This window comes from Dama dama, chromosome 23 (genome assembly GCF_033118175.1).
Source record: "Dama dama isolate Ldn47 chromosome 23, ASM3311817v1, whole genome shotgun sequence".
NCBI classification, from domain to species: domain Eukaryota; kingdom Metazoa; phylum Chordata; class Mammalia; order Artiodactyla; family Cervidae; genus Dama; species Dama dama.
The window spans coordinates 52,437,642-52,456,316 of NC_083703.1; the positions used below are offsets into that span (position 1 = coordinate 52,437,642).

An 18,675-nucleotide genomic window follows, 5' to 3' on the forward strand; every position below is an offset into this window, starting at 1 on the left:
CAGAGAGGGAGACTTCCATCCTGAAGCCTACCAGCCTGGGGACATAAACCAAAGGCTGCTTTCTCAGGCTGGGCCCCTTTGGCTGTGGCTTTGCCCCTCCCCCAAATCCCCTTGAGGCCCCAGGCCTGAGCTGGTATCTGCCCTGGTCCCCACAAATTAGGGTGCTGGTCAGGGTAGGAATTGGGGTGCTGGTTGTCAGTTTCTCCCCTGGCCTTTGAACCTTGCTGGGTCTGGATTTCTTGTTTTCCCCGTAGACGCTCCCTCTACTCCTGCCTGGAAGGGGAGTGGTGGGGATGTTCCAAGAAGCTGTCCCTAAAGTCCCCAGTCCCTCTAGGAAACTGCCCCATCCACCAAGTGGAATGGCCCCTGATTCCATGTTGGTCCCTTGCCTCCATGACACGGGGCTGCAGGCAGCATTTTCTCTCCTAGGGCAGCTGGTACAATGGCCTCTGTCGGCGCCACCGAGAGTACGTGCCATTCCTGGTCACTTGTCCTCTCACAGGACTAATCCCCCAGATGGGGTCCTGCATACCGACTCTCCCCTGCCCACCACTCCTGGGCTGGGGCCTGACCTGCTTACACAGCAGCCCCTGGGGTCCCCTTGCCCCCTTCTCTGGGGTCTGCATCAGGGGACAGGGCCTGTTGACCCTCAGCCTCTTCTGGACACCAGAAAGCTTGGAGACAGTCTCCAGGTGACGCCCCCCTCCCCACTCCCCGTCTGTCCACCGCTCCGAGTCCAGAGAGTCGCAATCACAGACGCGGCAGCTCCTGTCATCCCGCCGCCACACCGCTGCCTGTGACAGCCTGCAGGCCGGCGCCCCTCCCCCACCGTCCCCCGCACAGGTCCACGTGCGTCCCCAGATGCCTGAATCACTGCTGACGCCTGGGGACCTGGAGGCCATGGGCTCCTGGGGAGCCACTGGGGAGGGGGTGGCGGCCACGTCACTTCGGAGGGAACACCTGCAGACATAAATAGGCAGCCAGCGAAGACATCGCCGCACAGTCCACAGAGCAGCACTGCGTACTGTGCCCACCTGTGCCAGGATGCCCGACGCCACACTGCCCGCCTGCTTCCTCGGCCTGCTGGCCTTCACCTCCGCTTGCTACTTCCAGAACTGCCCAAGGGGCGGCAAGAGGGCCATGTCTGACCTGGAGCTGAGACAGGTATGACCACGGCTGCTCTCAGGGCTGCGAGGAAGGGGCAGAGGCTCAGGGATGGCACCACCGTGCAGGGGCTAGCAAGGGAAGTCGTGGGAGAGGCAGGCTTTAGGGGAAGTGCCCAGCAGAAGAAGGGAGGCTTGGCATGTCTGGACAAAAGGGACCAGGCTGTTGGGCAGGCTAGGACAGGCTGCAGGACTTCCAGAACACTGTCCCCACCAGAGAAGGGATGCTGGCAAGAGAGGTTTCCCTAGTTCCTGGGCTTGGAGCTGCAGCAGGGAGAATGGGCAGCAAGGCCTTCTTTGTGCCCATGGAGGTCTCTCCTTCAGGACCAGCTGGAGCTTCAGAGGCTCTGTCCTTCCAGCACTCGCAGCCTTCCCCATTCAGCGTCCAGCTTCTCCTAGCCATGGGCCCCAGCATCCAACCCACCCCCGAAGCTGGCCATTGCCCTGAGCTTGCCTGAGTGAGAGGTGCCACTCAAGCATCCTGTAAGGAAGTTCTTCTGGGTACCTAGCCCAATTCTTTCACGCTGCATGTCCAGTGAGTCCCTCTTAATCCATCTTCAGCAGCGCTAAAGGAAACCCAATCATTACGCTCAATTCTGCCACGGTCACAAGTGGCTAGTTTTGAGCTGTTGAACAAACTAGGGTGGGAAGGTGGGCAGCCCTCACTGACCACCCTTCCTCTGCTCTGCGGCTTTGGAAGCTGGAGTCACCTAGGTGCCTCATACCCTCCTCTAGGGCTCAGATCCTTGCCACTCAGGGTCAGTCCTTAGATGGGCTAGCAGAAGTCAAGGTCCCAGTGAGGCCCATTGGCTTGAGGGGCAGGGCAAAGGCAGAGCCGGGACAGGACAGGGCGAGGAAGGCCCAGGGTATTCTGGCCAGGGGGCGGGGGAGGAGGGCAGAGGGAAGGTCTGCTCAAGGGGAGGGTAGTGGGCAGCGGAGAGAGGAGTGAACACCAGGAGGCCCCAGAGCTGAGCGGGGAAGTCTCCCCCAAATAGCGCAGGAGGGTTCCATTTAACAAAGCGGGAGGACGCAGAGGGCTGTGACTGGCAGCTGTTCCTCAGACATCTGAAAAGCGAGGTAGCGGAGGAGCTTTTGACTGCCCTCCTTCGACCGCTTTTGGGCCCAGAGAGAGCCGGGGAGACCCGCCACCTTCCGCGCTCCTCCGGCCGCCCTCGCCCGTCCGGCTCAGCCCCCACGCCCCGCAGGGTCTCGCTCCCCGGCCGTCCCCTTCCGCCCCCGCCTCACCCGCGCCCTCCCGCCAGTGTCTCCCCTGCGGCCCCGGGGGCAAAGGCCGCTGCTTCGGGCCCAGCATCTGCTGCGGGGACGAGCTGGGCTGCTTCGTGGGCACGGCCGAGGCGCTGCGCTGCCAGGAGGAGAACTACCTGCCGTCGCCCTGCCAGTCCGGCCAGAAGCCCTGTGGGAGCGGGGGCCGCTGCGCCGCCGCCGGCATCTGCTGCAACGACGGTGAGCGGCCCGGGCGGGTGGGACGGGGCCGGGGCAGGGCGGCTGGGGGCCGGGGGCGGGGGCCGGGTTGATCTGGGTCGGGGTCTGGGGCGGGTGGGGAGTGGGGCCCGGTCCCCGAGGCGCGCCTGCCCGCAGCGCGCTCAGCCCGTGCTCCCCGCAGAGAGCTGCGTGACCGACCCCGAGTGCCGGGAAGGTACGGGCTTCCCCCGCCGCGTCCGCGCCAGCGACCGGAGCAACGCGACCCTGCTGGACGGGCCGAGCGGGGCCTTGTTGCTGCGGCTGGTGCAGCTGGCGGGGGCGCCGGAGCCCGCGGAGCCCGCCCAGCCCGGCGTCTACTGAGGCGCGCCCCCCACCCCACCCCTCCCCGCCCTCGCAGCACAAAAAATAAACGGTTTTAAAGGCACTGCTAGCGTGCGTCTCTGTCTCTGGGGGTGGAGAGGGGAGAGGAAGCGAGGTGGGGGATCAGTTCCTGGCCCCGAAGTCGCGCGCAGATCCACCCCCAGTAAAGGAACAAATGCTGGGGGAAGCGATCTTGGGCCAGCAAGATTCTGGATAGAACAATTGTAGATTCTAGATCGAACAACGGACTGGGAGACCTGGGGAACGCGGAGAGGGAGGCCGCCGCCTGGGAGTGGCCGTGGAGGGTGCTGGGTTGGGGCTCTGGCAATGGGATGGAAATAAAAACAGAGAGGGGGAAAGACATTGGTGGACAAGATAGCAAGAGAGAGCGGGATAGCAGAACGGTGGAGAGAGACGTTGAGAGTCACAGAGAGAAGAATGAGAGGGGCAAGGGGATGAGCCAAGGGTGACCAGGAGCTCCTGACTCTTTTTATATCCCAGGAGACTGAGGCAAAAACAGCTCCAGGGATTCCCAGCCTTTCTCATCCGAGACTGTGTTTTATGTGCCCGAGTGTGGGGGACATTATCACCCCAGATCCAGCAGAGAGGAGGGCCAGGTACTATCTGTCCAGGAGGAGACTAAGTACCCCCACTCAGCCAGGGTGAGAGAGGAAGCCTACAGAAACCCTGGGTACATTCCCCGCCCTCACACAGCCACACCAACCCCCTGCCGCCTCCAACACACACAGAGTCAAGAAAAAAAATCATTAGGGATGTGCCTCATGATCCTTGACCACAGTCATAGATACAGACCTGAGATACACATTCAGAAGCACAGACACACGCAGAGAAACAGAGCCGACTGGACCACACACAGGCACATGTACACACACACACACACACACACACACACACACACACACACACACACACACACACACATGCTCACATTAGGACCTTCCAGCCTGGGCTATGCAGCTTCAGGGCAGATGTCTGCTAGCATTTGACAGATGCTCTTCTATGCCCCTCAGTCCTTCGTCCCCTCTATCCCATTTACCCCTTTATCCCCTTTCCCCTCACTCCTCTCTTTCCCCTGCCCCCACCCCAGCTCTTTGGCCCTCCCCTGCCTCTTGCTTCCCTCCTTTTCCCCCTACATCCCTTCCAAGCCTCTTCTCACCCCTCTTCCCTTCGCTATCTCCCATCCTTCTGTCTTCCCCCGCTCTCTCTTCTCTGCATCCTCATCTTGGGATTTCTTGCTCCAGGTCTTTGGACCACAAGGGGGCTGCAACTCCTCTGGAATCTTCTGAGGCTTGAGGCCACCGAGGGAGCACAGGCAAAAAGAATTCTCTCTGAGCCCAGACCCCAAGTCCCTGCCTCGGGGCAGAGCCTAGTGACACAGTCCTGTCAGCCCCAGACTCTCTTCTGCTCTTAGAGCTCTGCTCTGCCATCACCCTGACCCACCTCCAGGTCCAGCATGATTGAGTCTGGCTGGGGCAGGGCGCACTCCGGCTTCTCTCCCTGCCATGGCCTCACCCCTCTGCCCAAGTGTGGCGCGCTCAGGGCCAGTACCAGACCTGGACCAGACCTAATAGGAATTCAGTAATTTTTCCAGACAGAGGGAGATGGGAAGAGGGGAGCTGGTGTTTTAAAAATGGATCATATGCTCAACATTGCTAATTATTAGAAAAATGCAAATCAAAACTACAATGAGGTAGCACCTCATGCCAATCGGAATGGACATCACCAAAAAGTTCACAAATAATAAATGCTGGAGAGACTGTGGAGAAAGAGGAACCCTCCCACACTGTTGGTGGAAATGTAAATTGATGTAGCTGCTATGGAGAACAGTATGGAAATTCCCTAAAAAAACTAAAAATAGAGTTGCCATATGATCCAGCAATCCCACTTCTGGGCATGGATCCAGAAAAGACAAAACCTCTAATTTGAAAAGATACATGCACCCCAATGTTCATAGCAGTGCTATTCACAATAGTCAAGACATGTAAGCAGCCTAAATGTCCAACAACAGATGCATGGATAAAGAAGATGTGATATACACACACGCATATATATGTATACACACACAGACTGTTACTCAGCCATAAGAAAGAATGCCATTTGCAGCAACATGAATGGAACTAAAGATTATCCTTCTAGATGAAGTAAATCAGACAAATATTACATGATATCGAATACGTAGAATCTAAAAAAATGATACAAATGAATTTATTTACGAAGCAGAAACAGACTCACAGACATAGAAAACAAACTTATGGTTACCAAACGGGAAGAGGGGGATAAATTAGGAGTTTGGGGTTAAAATATACACACTACTATATACAAAACAGATAAACAACAAGGACCTACTGCTGCATAGGGAACTGTATTCAATATCTTGTAATAAACCACAGTGAAAAAGAATCTGAAAAAGAATATATGTATATTCATATATATGTAAAATTAAACCACTTTGCTGTATACCAGAAATTAACCCAACATTGTAAATCAACTATACTTCAATTAAAAAATGAATCATAGACCTAAATGAATCTAAAATTGTAAAACTTCTTGAAGAAAATATAGGAGAAATTCTTTATGACCTCAGGTTATGTAAAACACTCTTGACACTCTGACACCACAAGAAGAAGAAATGGGATACATTTGGAATTCACCAAAATTAAAAACTTCTGCTCTTTATTTTTTGTTCATGATGCATCACATCATGATCTTTTTTTAAAAATTATTTATTTGTTTTTGGCTGTGCTGGGTCTTCGTTGCTTTGCTTGGCCTTTCTCTGGTTGCGACAAGTGAAGGCTTTCTTCTTTGTGGTGCACCGGCTTCTCATTGTGGTGGCTTCTCTTGCTGTGGAGCACAGGCTCTGGAACTCAGGCTCAGGAGTTGTGGTGCACAGGCTTAAAAAATGAAACAAAAGAATGTGACATTTGGAGCCCAGAAGACTACCTTTATTATTGATAGAACTGGTACTAGAGAATGCAACTTCCATCTGCCGGCAAGGAGGCTTCACAGAACTGAATAACAAGAGCTGTTTACCACCCCAGACATGAGGAGCTGGACCTTCACAACCCTTCCCTCCCACGCCAAGTTCCTGCATTTGCACTGTGACAGCCTGCTTCCTGGCAGGGCACCCTCATCCCAAGAGGGATTAGAGATGAAGGGGTGGGATTATGCCTGCTCCTTTCCTCTCACCCTCTCCCTCCCCAGATCAGCTGTTCTCTGGGAGGAGTGTTACCTCAGGGAGAGCTCTCTATATGGAAGAAAATAACGGGAAAGGGAGAAAATATTTCTGACCTTTGCCCCATGGATGATCATCTTTTATGATGCTGGAAAAACTTCTGGTATAATTTCAAACCATTCCAGGTTTTAAAACTCAGCTCAGTCAGTTCAGTCGTTCAGTTGTGTCTGACTCTTTGTGACCCCATGGACTGCAACATGCCAGGCTTCCCTGTCCATCACCAACTCCCAGAACTTGCTCAAACTCATGTCCATCGAGTCAGTGATGCCATCCAACCATCTCATCCTCTGTCATCCCCTTTTCCTCCGGGCTTCAATCTTTCCCAGCATCAGGTTTTTTCCAATGAGTCAGTTCTTCACATCAGGTGGCCAAAATATTGGAGTTTCAGCTTCAGCATCAATACTTCCAATGAGTATTCAGGGCTGATTTCCTTTAGGATGGACTGGTTGGATCTCCTTGCAGTCCAAGAGACTCTCAAGAGTCTTCTCCAACACCACAGTTAAAAAGCATCAACTCTTCGGCGCTCAACTTTCTTTATAGTCCAACTCTCACATCCATACATGATTACTGGAAAAACCATAGCTTTGACTAGATGGACCTTTGTCGGCAAAGTAATGTTTCTGCTTTTTAATATGCTGTCTCGGTTGGTCATAGCTTTTCTTCCAAGGAGCAAGTGTCTTTTAATTTCATGGCTGCAGTCACCATCTGCAATGATTTTGGAGCCCAAGAAAATAAAGTCTGTCACTATTTCCATTGTTTCCCCATCTATTTGCCATGAAGTGATAGGACCAGATGCCATGGTCTTAGTTTTTTGAATGTTGGGTTTTAAGCCAACTTTTTCACTCTCCTCTTTCACTTTCATCAAGAGGCTCTTTAGTTCTTCTTTGCTTTTTGCCATAAGGGTAGTATCATCTTCTTATCTGAGGTTATTGATATTTCTCCCAGCAATCTTGATTTCAGCTTGTGCTTCCTCCTGCCCAGCATTTTGCATGATGTATTTTGCATGGAAGTTAAATAAGCAGGGTGACAATATACAGCCTTGACATACTCCTTTCCCAACTTGGAACCTGTCTGTTGTTGCATGTCTGATTCTAACTCTTGTTTCTTGACCTGCAAAGAGATTTCTCAGGAGGCAGGTAAGGTGGTCTGGTATTCCCATCTCTTGAAGAATTTTCCATAGTTTGTTATGATCCACACAATAAAAGTTTAGTTTAAAATCTAAACTACACTAAATTTAGGTAAAGAAGTAGGGCAAACTTATTTTCCACATAGACCCAGCTGAAGACTGAGATTGCTGTCCTTCAGTGTTATACTGGAGGAGCTGAATAGTACAGTGTGACATAAAAATGAATCACAGCAATGAATGCTCAGCGATGATTGTATTTTTCAGACTGGAATGTTCTGTCCTAAAGCTTCTCACAGCTGTGAAGAGCTCATCGCTGAGGTTGCCCACAGAATTCTGGCATGCACACGTATGCATTTTTATTTAACAAATGAGAATTATTTCATCCTGTATAGGTACTAATTCACATTTTTTGTAACAGGGTAAATTTGGGTTATCTCTTCATATCAGAACATTTACCTCTACCACAATCATTTTGTCTTTTTAGTTTTTATTAAGAGAAATTTCAAATATACAAAAAAGTATAGCCACTAAATAAAGACCCATGGGGTATCCACTCCCCTCCTTCACTCTCACAGTTATCAGCACAAGATCCTTTTCTCATCTCTATGTCCACCTCCTCTCATCTCTATGTCACCCCAGCAGACATCCCATGTCATCTGTGAATGTTCCAGTGTGCATCTCAAATAAGAGAGTTTTTTTTAAGTTGTTTATTTTTTAAATTAATTTTATTGGAGTAGAGTAGCTTTACAATATAGTGTTAGTTTCTGCCGTCCAGCAAAGTAAGTCAGCTACACGTGTACATACATCCCTTTCTTTTTGGATTTCCTTCCCATTAGGTCACCGCAGAGCACCGAGTGGAGTTCCCTGTGCCACACAGGAGGCTCCCATTAGTTATCTATCCCATGCACAGTAGTGTGCATACGTCAGCCCCATCTCCTAATTCATCCCCCCATTTCCCCTTTGGCGTCCACACATTTGTTATCTGTGTCTCTATTTCTGCTTGCAAATATATTCATCTGTATCATTTTTCTAGATTCCACATATAAGTGAAATGATACAATATTTGTCTTTCTCTGTCTGACTTACTCACTCAGTATGACAGTCTCTAGGTCCACCCATGTTGCTGCAAACGGCACAATTTCATTCTTTTTAGAGCTGAGTAATATTCCACTGCATACATGTATTATATCTTCTTTATCCATTCCTCTGTTGATGGACATTTAGGTTGCTTCCAGAGAGGGACTTTTCTTTAAGACATGACTACAGACTATGACCTGCCTCTTGAGAAACCTGTATGCAGGTCAGGAAGCAAGTTAGAACTGGACATGGAACAACAGACTGGTCCCAAATCGGGAAAGGAGTACATCAAGGCTGTATATTGTCACCCTGCTTATTTAACTTATATGCAGAGTACATCATGAGAAACGCTGCGCTGGAATCAAGATTGCCAGGAGAAATATCAATAACCTCAGATATGCAGATGACACCACCCTCATGGCAGAAAGTGAAGGTAAACTAAAAAGCCTCTCGATGAAAGTGAAAGAGGAGAGTGAAAAAATTGGCTTAAAGCTTAACATTCAGAAAACTAAGATTATGGCATCTGGTCCCATCACTTCGTGGGAAATAGATGGGGAGACAGTGGAAACAGTGTCAGACTTTATTTTTTTGGGCTCCAAAATCACTGCAGATGGTGACTGCAGCCATGAAATTAAAAGACATTTACTCTTTGGAAGGAAAGTGATGACCAACCTAGATAGCATATTAAAAAGCAGAGACATTACTTTGCCAACAAAGGTCCATCTAGTCAAGGCTATGGTTTTTCCAGTAATCATGTATGGATGTGAGAGTTGGACTATAAAGAAAACTGAGCGCCAAAAAATTGATGCTTTTGAGCTGTGGTGTTGGAGAAGACACTTGAGAGTCCCTTGGACTGCAAGGAGATCCAACCAGTCCATCCTAAAGGAGATCAGTCCTGGGTGTTCATTGGAAGGACTGATGCTGAAGCTGAAACTCTAGTATTTTGGCCACCTCATGCGAAGAGTTGACTCATTGGAAAAAGCCCTGATGCTGGGAGGGATTGGGGGCAGGAGGAGAAGGGGACGACAGAGGATGAGATGGTTGGATGGCATCACCAACTCGATGGACATGGGTTTGAGTCAACTCCGGGAGTTGGTGATGGACAGGGAGGCCAGACGTGCTGCGATTCATGGGGTCGGAAAGAGTCGGACACGACTGAGCGACTGAATTGAACTGATAGACTATTATCACACAGGTGCAGGCCCCAAGCCCAAATTCAATAATATATATTATTATCAAATATTCAGGCACTGTTCAAATTTCCCCAGGTGTCCCAAGAATACATTCTGTGTGAGTGGTTCATTGATATTTGAGTCCATCATTTTTTAAGGTACAAAAGAGAATATTGATTTTCATAGTGCTTCAGCCATCTTATTTTCCTGAATGTCTTGTAGAGAGTGGCTTCCAATCTCTTTTTACTGCATTTGTTATAAGAAGGCATAACCATGAGATGACCTTATTGTGTGTTTGTCACCCAGTGTAGCCTGGTCTGTTTAGCTATATATTAAAATAATGTTATTTTGTACTAAATTACTTTCCTTTTCTCTGTAGTACTGCTAGGATTTGAAATAAAAGACCCTGATGCTGGGAAAGATTGAAGGCGGGAGGAGAAGGGGACGACAGAGGATGAGATGGCATCATCAACTTTTGATGGACATGAGTTTGAGCAAGTTCTGGGAGTTGGTGATGGACAGGGAAGCCTGGCATGTTGCAGTCCATGGGGTCGCAAAGAGTAGGACATGACTGACCTACTGAACTGAACTGAACAGAGTGAGATGGGCTCCTGTTTTATTTGGAGTGGGTGTGCACCTTCTGAAATCCTTGGTCCCACAGCAGGAGTAAGTGAAGGGGAGACACTTTCTGGGGGAGAGAGGTTAGGCTTTTATAGATTCTCCAAAATGGTCTTCAATCCAGGAACAGATGAGAAGCACAGGATGCAAGCATCTCTTTGTTCATGTCCTCTGCCTTTTGTGGGCATTTCTGTGGCTATGGGCTCTCAGGAACCCCTGTCGTGCAGGGTCCCGGTGCTGTCACATCCTTTTACTGCACAGGCAGGAGCAGGGCTCCTGGCTTCCTCACAACACTGGGGGCCCAGGGTCTTCCAGCCCAGCCCCTCTTGACCACCACCCCTTCTGAGAGTACCGGCTGCCTCCTGTGGCCTGAGAGGCCAGGTCCTTGAAAACTGCAAGACCCTTCAGCTGCCCCCGCCAAGCTCCTCCCCCACCCCGCCCCCGCCCCGCCCTCTAGTGTGGCTCAAGCCTCCTTCCAGATGTCAAGAAGTTTCGCTCTCACAGATCACCAGCCCAGGTTGGATACACGAGACAAGTGCTCAGGGCTGGTGCACTGGGAAGACCCAGAGGGATGGGATGGAGAGGCAGGTGGGAGAGGGGATCGGGATGGGGAACACATGTAAATCCATGGCTGATTCATGTCAATGTATGGCAAAAACCACTGCAATATTGTAAAGTAAATAGCCTCCAACTAATAAAAATAAATGGGAGAAAAATAAAACAATGGAAGAGAAGAAAATAAATAAATAAATAAAATAAAATAAAATAAAAGTTTCGCTCTCGCCGACTGACCGCCAGCCCTTCCTCTGGTCCCCTGTCAGACCCTTGTCATTGTCTGCCCAGCTCTCCCTTTAGACCTCAGAAAGTGAAAGAAAGAAAGTGAAGTCGCTCAGTCGTGTCCGACGCTTTGCGACCCCATGGACTGTAGCCAGCCAGGCTCCTCCGTCCATGGGATTTTCCAAGCAAGAATACTGGAATGGGTTGCCACTTCTTCGCCAGAGTATCTTCCCAACCCAGGGATTGAACTCGGGTCTCCCGCACTGCAGGGAAACTCTTTACCGTCTGAGTCACCAGGTTCCTCCCATGTCCAGCCTGTTTGGAGTTGGAAACTAGGGGCTGTTCCCATCTCCCTGGGAGCCCGCCGTGTAGTACCCCCCACCCCCACTCCTTCCTCCATCCACCTCTGTAGGATGGCGCCCTGGCCCACGGCTCTAATTCCATTTGAAGCGCCGAGAGCCGAGGATCTTCGATTCCCCCAAAGCCCTCCGCTCCCAGTTTTGACACTCAGACGCGAGGCTTGTTGGAGGGGGAAAAAAACGGCTTTATTTCACTGTCATAATTCCTGGGGATGGTTACAGAGGGAGTGAGGGCTGCGCTCCAACGGTGTCGGGGGCCGGTGGGTCTCAGTGCTGGGAGAAGGCGGCCTCTGGGTCGCAGGCGGGGTCCGAGCGGCAGCCGTCTGCACAGAGAGACGCCGAGTCAGGGCCGCCCGGCCCCGTCCCCCTGGTCCCGGAGCCCCGGCCCCGTCTCGGCCCCTGCCCGACTCACCCGGGCTGCAGCAGATGCCGGCGGCGGCGCAGCGGCCCCCGCTCCCGCAGGCCTTCTGGCCGGACTGGCAGGGCGAAGGCAGGTAGTTCTCCTCCTGGCAGCGCAGCGCCTCGGCCGTGCCCACGAAGCAGCCCAGCTCGTCCCCGCAGCAGATGCTGGGCCCGAAGCAGCGGCCTTTGCCCCCGGGGCCGCAGGGGAGACACTGGCGGGAGGGCGCGGGTGAGGCGGGGGCGGGAGGGGACGGCCGGGGAGCGAGACCCTGCGGGGCGTGGGGGCTGAGCCGGACGGGCGAGGGCGGCCGGAGGAGCGCGGGAGGTGGCGGGTCTCCCCGGCTCTCTCTGGGCCCAAAAGCGGTCGAAGGAGGGCAGTCAAAAGCTCCTCCGCTCCCTCGATTCCCAGGCCACGTGGGGCCGGTACGCGGTCAGCTCGGGAATGGGGGCGGCGGGGGCGACCCAGTGGCAGCGGGCTGGCCAGCCCCGAGCGCCGCGGGACCAGGGCGGGGTGCTCACCGTGCGCACGTCGAGGTCCAGCACCGCGCGCTTGCCGCCCAGGGGGCAGTTCTGAATGTAGCAGGCGGAGGTCATCGCCAGGAGGCCGAGCAGGCAGCAGGCGAGGCTGGATCCTGCCATGGTGCAGACGCGCTGGGCTCCGGGCCGAGGACTGCGGCCGTCTCTCGGGTCTGGCCTTTTAAGCCCGGCGGCCGCGTGGGCGGAACGGTGTCTAAGAGGGCAGCCGCATGACTGGTCACAGCGCGCCGCTGCGGGTCAGGCCCTGCGCCCCCGGCGTGCCCCCTCATTTGCAGGGGCTGGACCAGGTCAAGGTTATGTCGGCTAATGGCTAATGAACTGGGAGATGATAGCGAGTGCCGCTAGGGGAAGCAAGCAGCTCTGGGCGGGGAGCCTGTGCAGTGGCCTGCGTCCTAGGGTGGGCCAGCGTGTATGGGGGCTGCGGCCCAACCGAGGACTATGGAGCCCACTCTCAATCCCTTGGGGTGAGGGGTCAGGACGAACACTCGGGCCCTCCAGGCCAGAAGAGACTCGGGCAGGACTCCCCCATTTGCCCTCTTGGCCAACCACCTCCCCTCTGCAAGCAAGTTCTCTTCCTGAACTCTGATTTCCTGGAACCCCAGCCCGGCTCCCCACACTAACATCCATTAACCTGCAGCAGGCACTTGGTTATGAAAAGATTTTATTTTCTCTCTTTTCTAACCGAAATTCAGCCTTTCCTTCAACCATGAAGTAGGCGACAAACCACAGTGCAATTTGCAATACCTGTGACTTTGTCACAAATTGAAATGGCTGATATCCTCCTATCCCATTACAACAGCTATTGCAAATGTCTCTAAACATCAGGCTCATTATCACTGTGAAATTATGGATTATTGGACCAACCTGCCACTAGATCTTGTTATCTAAATAAAGCAGTACATTTGTGACTGTATCTCAAACCTTTTAATATTTTGATACATGATCATAAATATAGCTGGTTTCTTTTGTAATTTCATGTCTTTTGTTTGATTGTTTTGCATTTTTAATGTACAGTATCTTAAAATAAAAATAATTAAAATAAAAGAGAGACTACCTCAGTGGAGTGTTGGTCAGTGTTGCCATGAATGGGGAGGTGCTCAGCATGGATCCTCCTTCAAGAAGGGACTTGTCACCCAGCTTCTGGGAGAGTGGTCAGCAGATAGCCTTTGGGTGACAGCCCATCCAAGGCCTGCCTCAGTTACAGAGAGCCGCCTCAGCCAACGTCATGGTCACACCATTCTCCAGTGGCCCATATTCAATGACTGGTCCATTTTGGCCCAATGCTGGACAACTCTGAAGGACTGTTTCAGCTTAGGACATCCTTGTGGGGTCAACTGAGGCCTGCATGGAAGTTCTCTCTCTGTCTAGCTTTGTTTCCAGCCCGTCCCTCTCACAGGTGTGGGTCCCAAGGACCCTTGGTAATAAGCATGTATGTGTTAGTTGCTCAGTCATGTCCAACTCTTTGAGACCCCATGGACTGTAGCCCACCAGGCTCCTCTGTCCATGGAATTTTCCAGGCAAGAATACTGTATCAGGTTGCCATTTCCTTCTCCAGGGGTAATAAGCATCTTGCATGTTAGACTTCATTTCACTCTGCTCTCTGGGGACTTCAATGTGCAAGAGGAAAAGATGAGATCATTGTCACTCGTGGAAGAGAGGCAGCCTCCTCTGCACTCTTGCTGACCCTCTTAGAGGAGGGTGCTGAGGCTGCCAAGCTGAGCAGGTCAAGCTGACCTGGACTATCATTCAGCAGCTGGTCTTGTTTCTCACCCAAATCAGTTCATTGGCATGGCTGGTCTAGAAGGCCAAGGGCTTGACCCTGGAGGCAGCCCCAGAAAGCCCTTCCGCCTGCCCTGTGGCGATGTTGACCTCACCCAAGTTAACAAATGCACACAGATTACTTTGGCCTCATGGTCCCCACAGGGCTGGCGTTCCTTCATCTGTTCAACAACTCTCATCTGAAGACGCACCAGGTCCCAGGAGAGATGCTTAGAAATACCAGTGAACCAAACAGACAGAAATCCCAGCCCTCATGAGGCTTATATCCTAGTGGAAGAGGAGAGGCAATAAGCATATTTCAGTAGGCTAGGGGCGGTAAGTGCTGTGGAAGAAAGCGGGGGACACATCACAGTTTTCCTGAAGTCTTCAGCCTAGGCCTGTTTGTGAAGGTGACATTTTGACACTTGAAGGAGGCAAAAAAGAAGCCATGTGGATATCTGAGGGTAGCCTGGTTTTCTATCACCAAGTCCCAAATGACCACAAATTTAGTAGCTTAAAACAGCATCCACTTATTATCCCACAGTTTCTGTGGGTTTGGGCACTGCTCAGCTGGATCCTCTGGGTCACAGGGCTACTTTCAAGGTGTCAGCCAGGCTGCATTCCCTTCTGGAGTCTGGGATATTGTTGACATAATGCATCGCTTACAGCTGTAGAACTCATGTGATTTGCATCTTCAAGGCCAGCAACAGAAAGAAAGAGTCTTTGGTACTTCAAGTCTCTAAGTGCAAGCAAACTTCTTTTAAAAGTTCTCACCTGATTAAGTCAGGCGCAGGATCACCTTTGAACTCAAAATAAAAGTGATTAATTTGGATAATTGGGCCCATAATTACATCTGCAAAATTCTTTCATATTTAGCTTTATAGTATAATCATCAGAGTGACTTCCCAACACTTTTACTGTATTCTTTTTTGGGTTAGAAGAAAGTTACAGGTCATACCTGCATGCAACAGGAGGGGATTATGCAAAGGTGTGGATACATGGGGCTTCCCAGGTGGCGCTGGTAAAGAACCCATCTGTCAAGGCAGGAGACGTAAGAGACTAGGGTTCCATCCCTGGGTCGGGAAGATCCCCTGGAGGAGGGCATGGCAACCCATTCCAGTATTCTTGCCTGGAGAATCCCAAGGACGGAGGAGCCTGGCGGGCTACAGTCCATGGGTCACAAAGAGTTGGACATGACTGAAGTGACTTAGCATGCGTGCACACATGTATGGGTACCAGGGATGGGAATCCCAGGGCCATTTTAGTTAGAATTCTTATGTTGGACCTGTAACTTTCTTTTGGAGGGAGACCTATCTAGGCAGGGAAAAGAGCAGATGGAAAAGAACTGAGGTGGAATGTCTGACATGTTCAAGGAACTGCAAGGCCAGTGGGACTGGAGTGGAGTGACTGAGTCCTGAGGTTAGAATGGTCACATGGGATTGGGTCACATAGGACCAGATGAAATAGGAAACCAGAGAGGCTTCTGAGAAGAGGCGTGATGTGAAGAGGTGTTATGTGATCGGGCTTACATGTTATTAGCACAAATTTGGATATCGTGTTGCAGAAAGTCTGTGGGGGAAAGGTGGAAGCAGGAAAGAGGAGGCTACTGCAGCAATCCTTGCAAGGGATGATGGTGGGCTGGACCAAGGTGGTAGGGTGCATGGGGGTAGAAGTGACCCAATTCTGGATGTATTTAGAAGAAAGTACCAACTGAGGTTTGCTGATGGGTTGGATATGGGTGGGATAGAAAAAGAGGAGTCAAGCAGTGGGAAGGATGAAGCTTAGTGTGGACTAACAGATGCCCATCACACACCCAAGGAGACTGAGCAGGCATTTGGGTTTGAGAATCCGGAGTTTAGAAGACAGGGCTTGGAAATATGTAAATATGGAGATATGTAAATTTGGAAATCATCAGTACCAATATTTAAAGGCACAGACCTGAGTGAGATGGCTTAGGGGGAGTGATTTGAACCCTAAGTAAGGTAGGAGAAAACAAATGACAACCCACTCAGTATTCTTGCCTGGAAAATGTCATGGACAGAGGAACCTGGCTGGTTACAGTCCATGGGGTCACAAAAGAGTCAGACACAACTTAGTGACTAAACAAAAACAACAACATAATTTATACAACATAAAATTCACCCATTGTAAGAGCAGCATTTGATGATTTTTATTACAGTAAGCAGTTATGCAACCATCACCTCAATCAAATTTTAGAACGCTTCCATTCTAGGAATAAGTCCTTCATACCTGTTTGCCATTATTCTCTGTTCCTACCCTCAGCCCCAGGAAACCACTGAGATAGATTCAACTTTTCTAGAAAGTTCCTATAAATTTAACCATACACAGTATGTAATCTTTTGTGTCTGGCTTCTTTAACTTGCCATTGTGCTGTTGAGGCTCATCCAAGTGACTGTGTGTGTCAGCAGTTTGTTTCTCTGTACTATTGAGAAGTAGTCCATAGATGGACCACATTTTGTTTATCCATTCATCAGTTGATGGACAAGAAGCAACAGTTAGAACCAGACATGGAACAATAGACTGGTTCAAAATTGGGAAATGAGTATGATAAAGTTGTATTTTGTCACCCAGCTAATTTAACTTTTATGCAGAGTACATTATACGAGATGCCAGACTGGATGAATCACAACTGAAATCAAGAATGCCAGGAGAAATATCAACAACCTCAGATATGCAGATGATACCATTTGAATGGCAGAAAGTGAAGAGGAACTAAAGAGATTCTTGAGGGTGAAAGAGGAGAGTGAAAAAGCTGACTTGAAACTCAATATTAAAAAAAACTAAAATCAGACTTCCCTGGTGGTACAGTGGATAAAGAATCCATCTGCCAACGCAAGGGACAAAGTTTCAATCCCTGGTCCGGGAAGATTCCACTTGCCTTGGAGCAAGTAAGCCTGTGCATCATAACTACTGAAGCTCCCATGCCTAGAACCTGTGCTCCACAACAAGAGAAGCCACCACACTGCAAGGAGATCGATCCAGTCCACTCTAAAGGAAATCAGTCCTGAATACTCATTGGAAGGACTGATGCTGAAGCTGAAACTCCAATACTTTGACCACCTGATGAGAGCTGACTCATTTGAAAAGACCCTGATGCTGGGAAAGATTGAAGGCAGGAAAAGGGGATGACAGAGGATGAGATGGTTGTATGGCATCACCGACTCAGTGGACATGAGTTTGAGTAAACTCCGGGAGTTGGTGATGGACAGGGAGGCCTGGCGTGCTGCAGTCCATGGGGTCGCAAAGAGTCGGACACGACTGAGCGACTGAACTGAACTGAACTGATTCTCCTCTTTGAATTTTGGTCCACAGGGAATGAATCTCCAATCACTTGACCTGTGGCCAGGGGGGCAGGGGGACGACTACCTCCTGCCTCAGGACAAGATTTAGGGAAGGCCCTTAGAGTTTTGTGAGTTTTTCCATCCATTATCACAGTGAAGATTGGACAAAAATTGGGTAACCATTTTGAAATACACTCAGAGCACTGTCTGTAACAAAAGCCTGCCCTCAAGGGAAACTACTTTATCAGAGCCTTATCTGACCTGGGGGAAGAGTAATTAGGAAGTCAAGTATACCTGGAGTAACAGCCAAGTTTGGAGTACAAAATGAAGGAGGGCAAAGGAAGATGTAATCCACTGTGTAAAGAGGAGGCAGACTGATAGTAAGTTTCCAACCTGGAGCCCATCTATCTCCTACCTCAAGATGTCTATCAAAACCAACCAAACAAGCAAAAACAAAAACAGGAAATAACAAGTGTTGGCAAAGACGTAGATAAATGAACCTTTGTGCACTGTTGGTGGGTCTGTAAAATGGTACAGCTGCCATGGAAAACAGTATGTTGAGTCCTTAAAAAAATTGAAAAATAAAATTCCCATATAATCCAGCAATTCTACTTTGGGGTATATATCCCAAAGACTTGAAAGCTTGGTATTGAAGAGATATCTGCATACCCATGTCCATGTTAACGTTTTATTCACAATAGCCAAAAAATTGGAAGCAACCGATAGATGAGTGGGTAAACAAAACGTGGTATATATATGCAAAGGGATACCGCTGTATTACAATGATCAGTGCAACTTTTGCTTAAAAGGTAGGAAGGAATTCCCTTCTGCACTGTTACTGCCAGGGCCCAGGTTTGATCCCTGGTCAGGGAACTAAGACCCCACAACAGGGCGTGACCAAAAAAAAAAAAAAAAAGGAAAGGAAGGAAATTATGACACATGATGTAAATGGATAAACCTTGAAGACATCATGCTAAGTGAATAAGCCAGTCACAAAAAGACAAACACTGTATGAGTTTGTATGAATTCACTTATATGAGCTATACAGAGTAGTCAAATTTAGAGACATAAAGTAGAATGGTAGTTGCCAGAGGCTGGAAAGAGGGGGAAATAGAGAGTTGACTTCTTGGGTAGATAATATCATAGTTATTTTGGAAAATGACCTTATTGTGAAACCATATATGTTTAAGTGTTTAGAGATGAAGAGTTATGATGGCTGCAACTTACTTTCAAATGAGAGATAGAGGCAGAATGCAATGCACAGAAAGCAACTGATTTAAGAAACAGAGTGATATTAGAGGAAACAAACTGAGAGAACAACTACCCAG

General features: G+C 49.9%; 2 protein-coding genes across 2 annotated transcripts; one reads left to right on the forward strand and one right to left on the reverse strand.

Annotated features, from left to right (window-relative positions):
- The first annotated feature begins 1,044 nt into the window (after window positions 1-1,044).
- AVP (arginine vasopressin) lies at window positions 1,045-2,966 on the forward strand. The gene is made up of 3 exons (XM_061125775.1): window positions 1,045-1,164; window positions 2,426-2,627; window positions 2,788-2,966. Exons 1-3 carry the CDS (start codon window positions 1,045-1,047, stop codon window positions 2,964-2,966), a joined length of 501 nt encoding a protein of 166 aa, XP_060981758.1.
- Window positions 2,967-11,516: 8,550 nt separating this feature from the next.
- On the reverse strand, window positions 11,517-12,414 carry OXT (oxytocin/neurophysin I prepropeptide). The gene is made up of 3 exons (XM_061125776.1): window positions 12,270-12,414; window positions 11,761-11,962; window positions 11,517-11,671 (listed from the first exon to the last, which is right to left on the reverse strand). The coding sequence occupies exons 1-3, from the start codon at window positions 12,387-12,389 to the stop codon at window positions 11,616-11,618; spliced, it is 378 nt and encodes a 125-aa protein (XP_060981759.1). The 5' UTR covers window positions 12,390-12,414; the 3' UTR covers window positions 11,517-11,615.
- Between the last annotated feature and the right edge of the window lie 6,261 nt (window positions 12,415-18,675).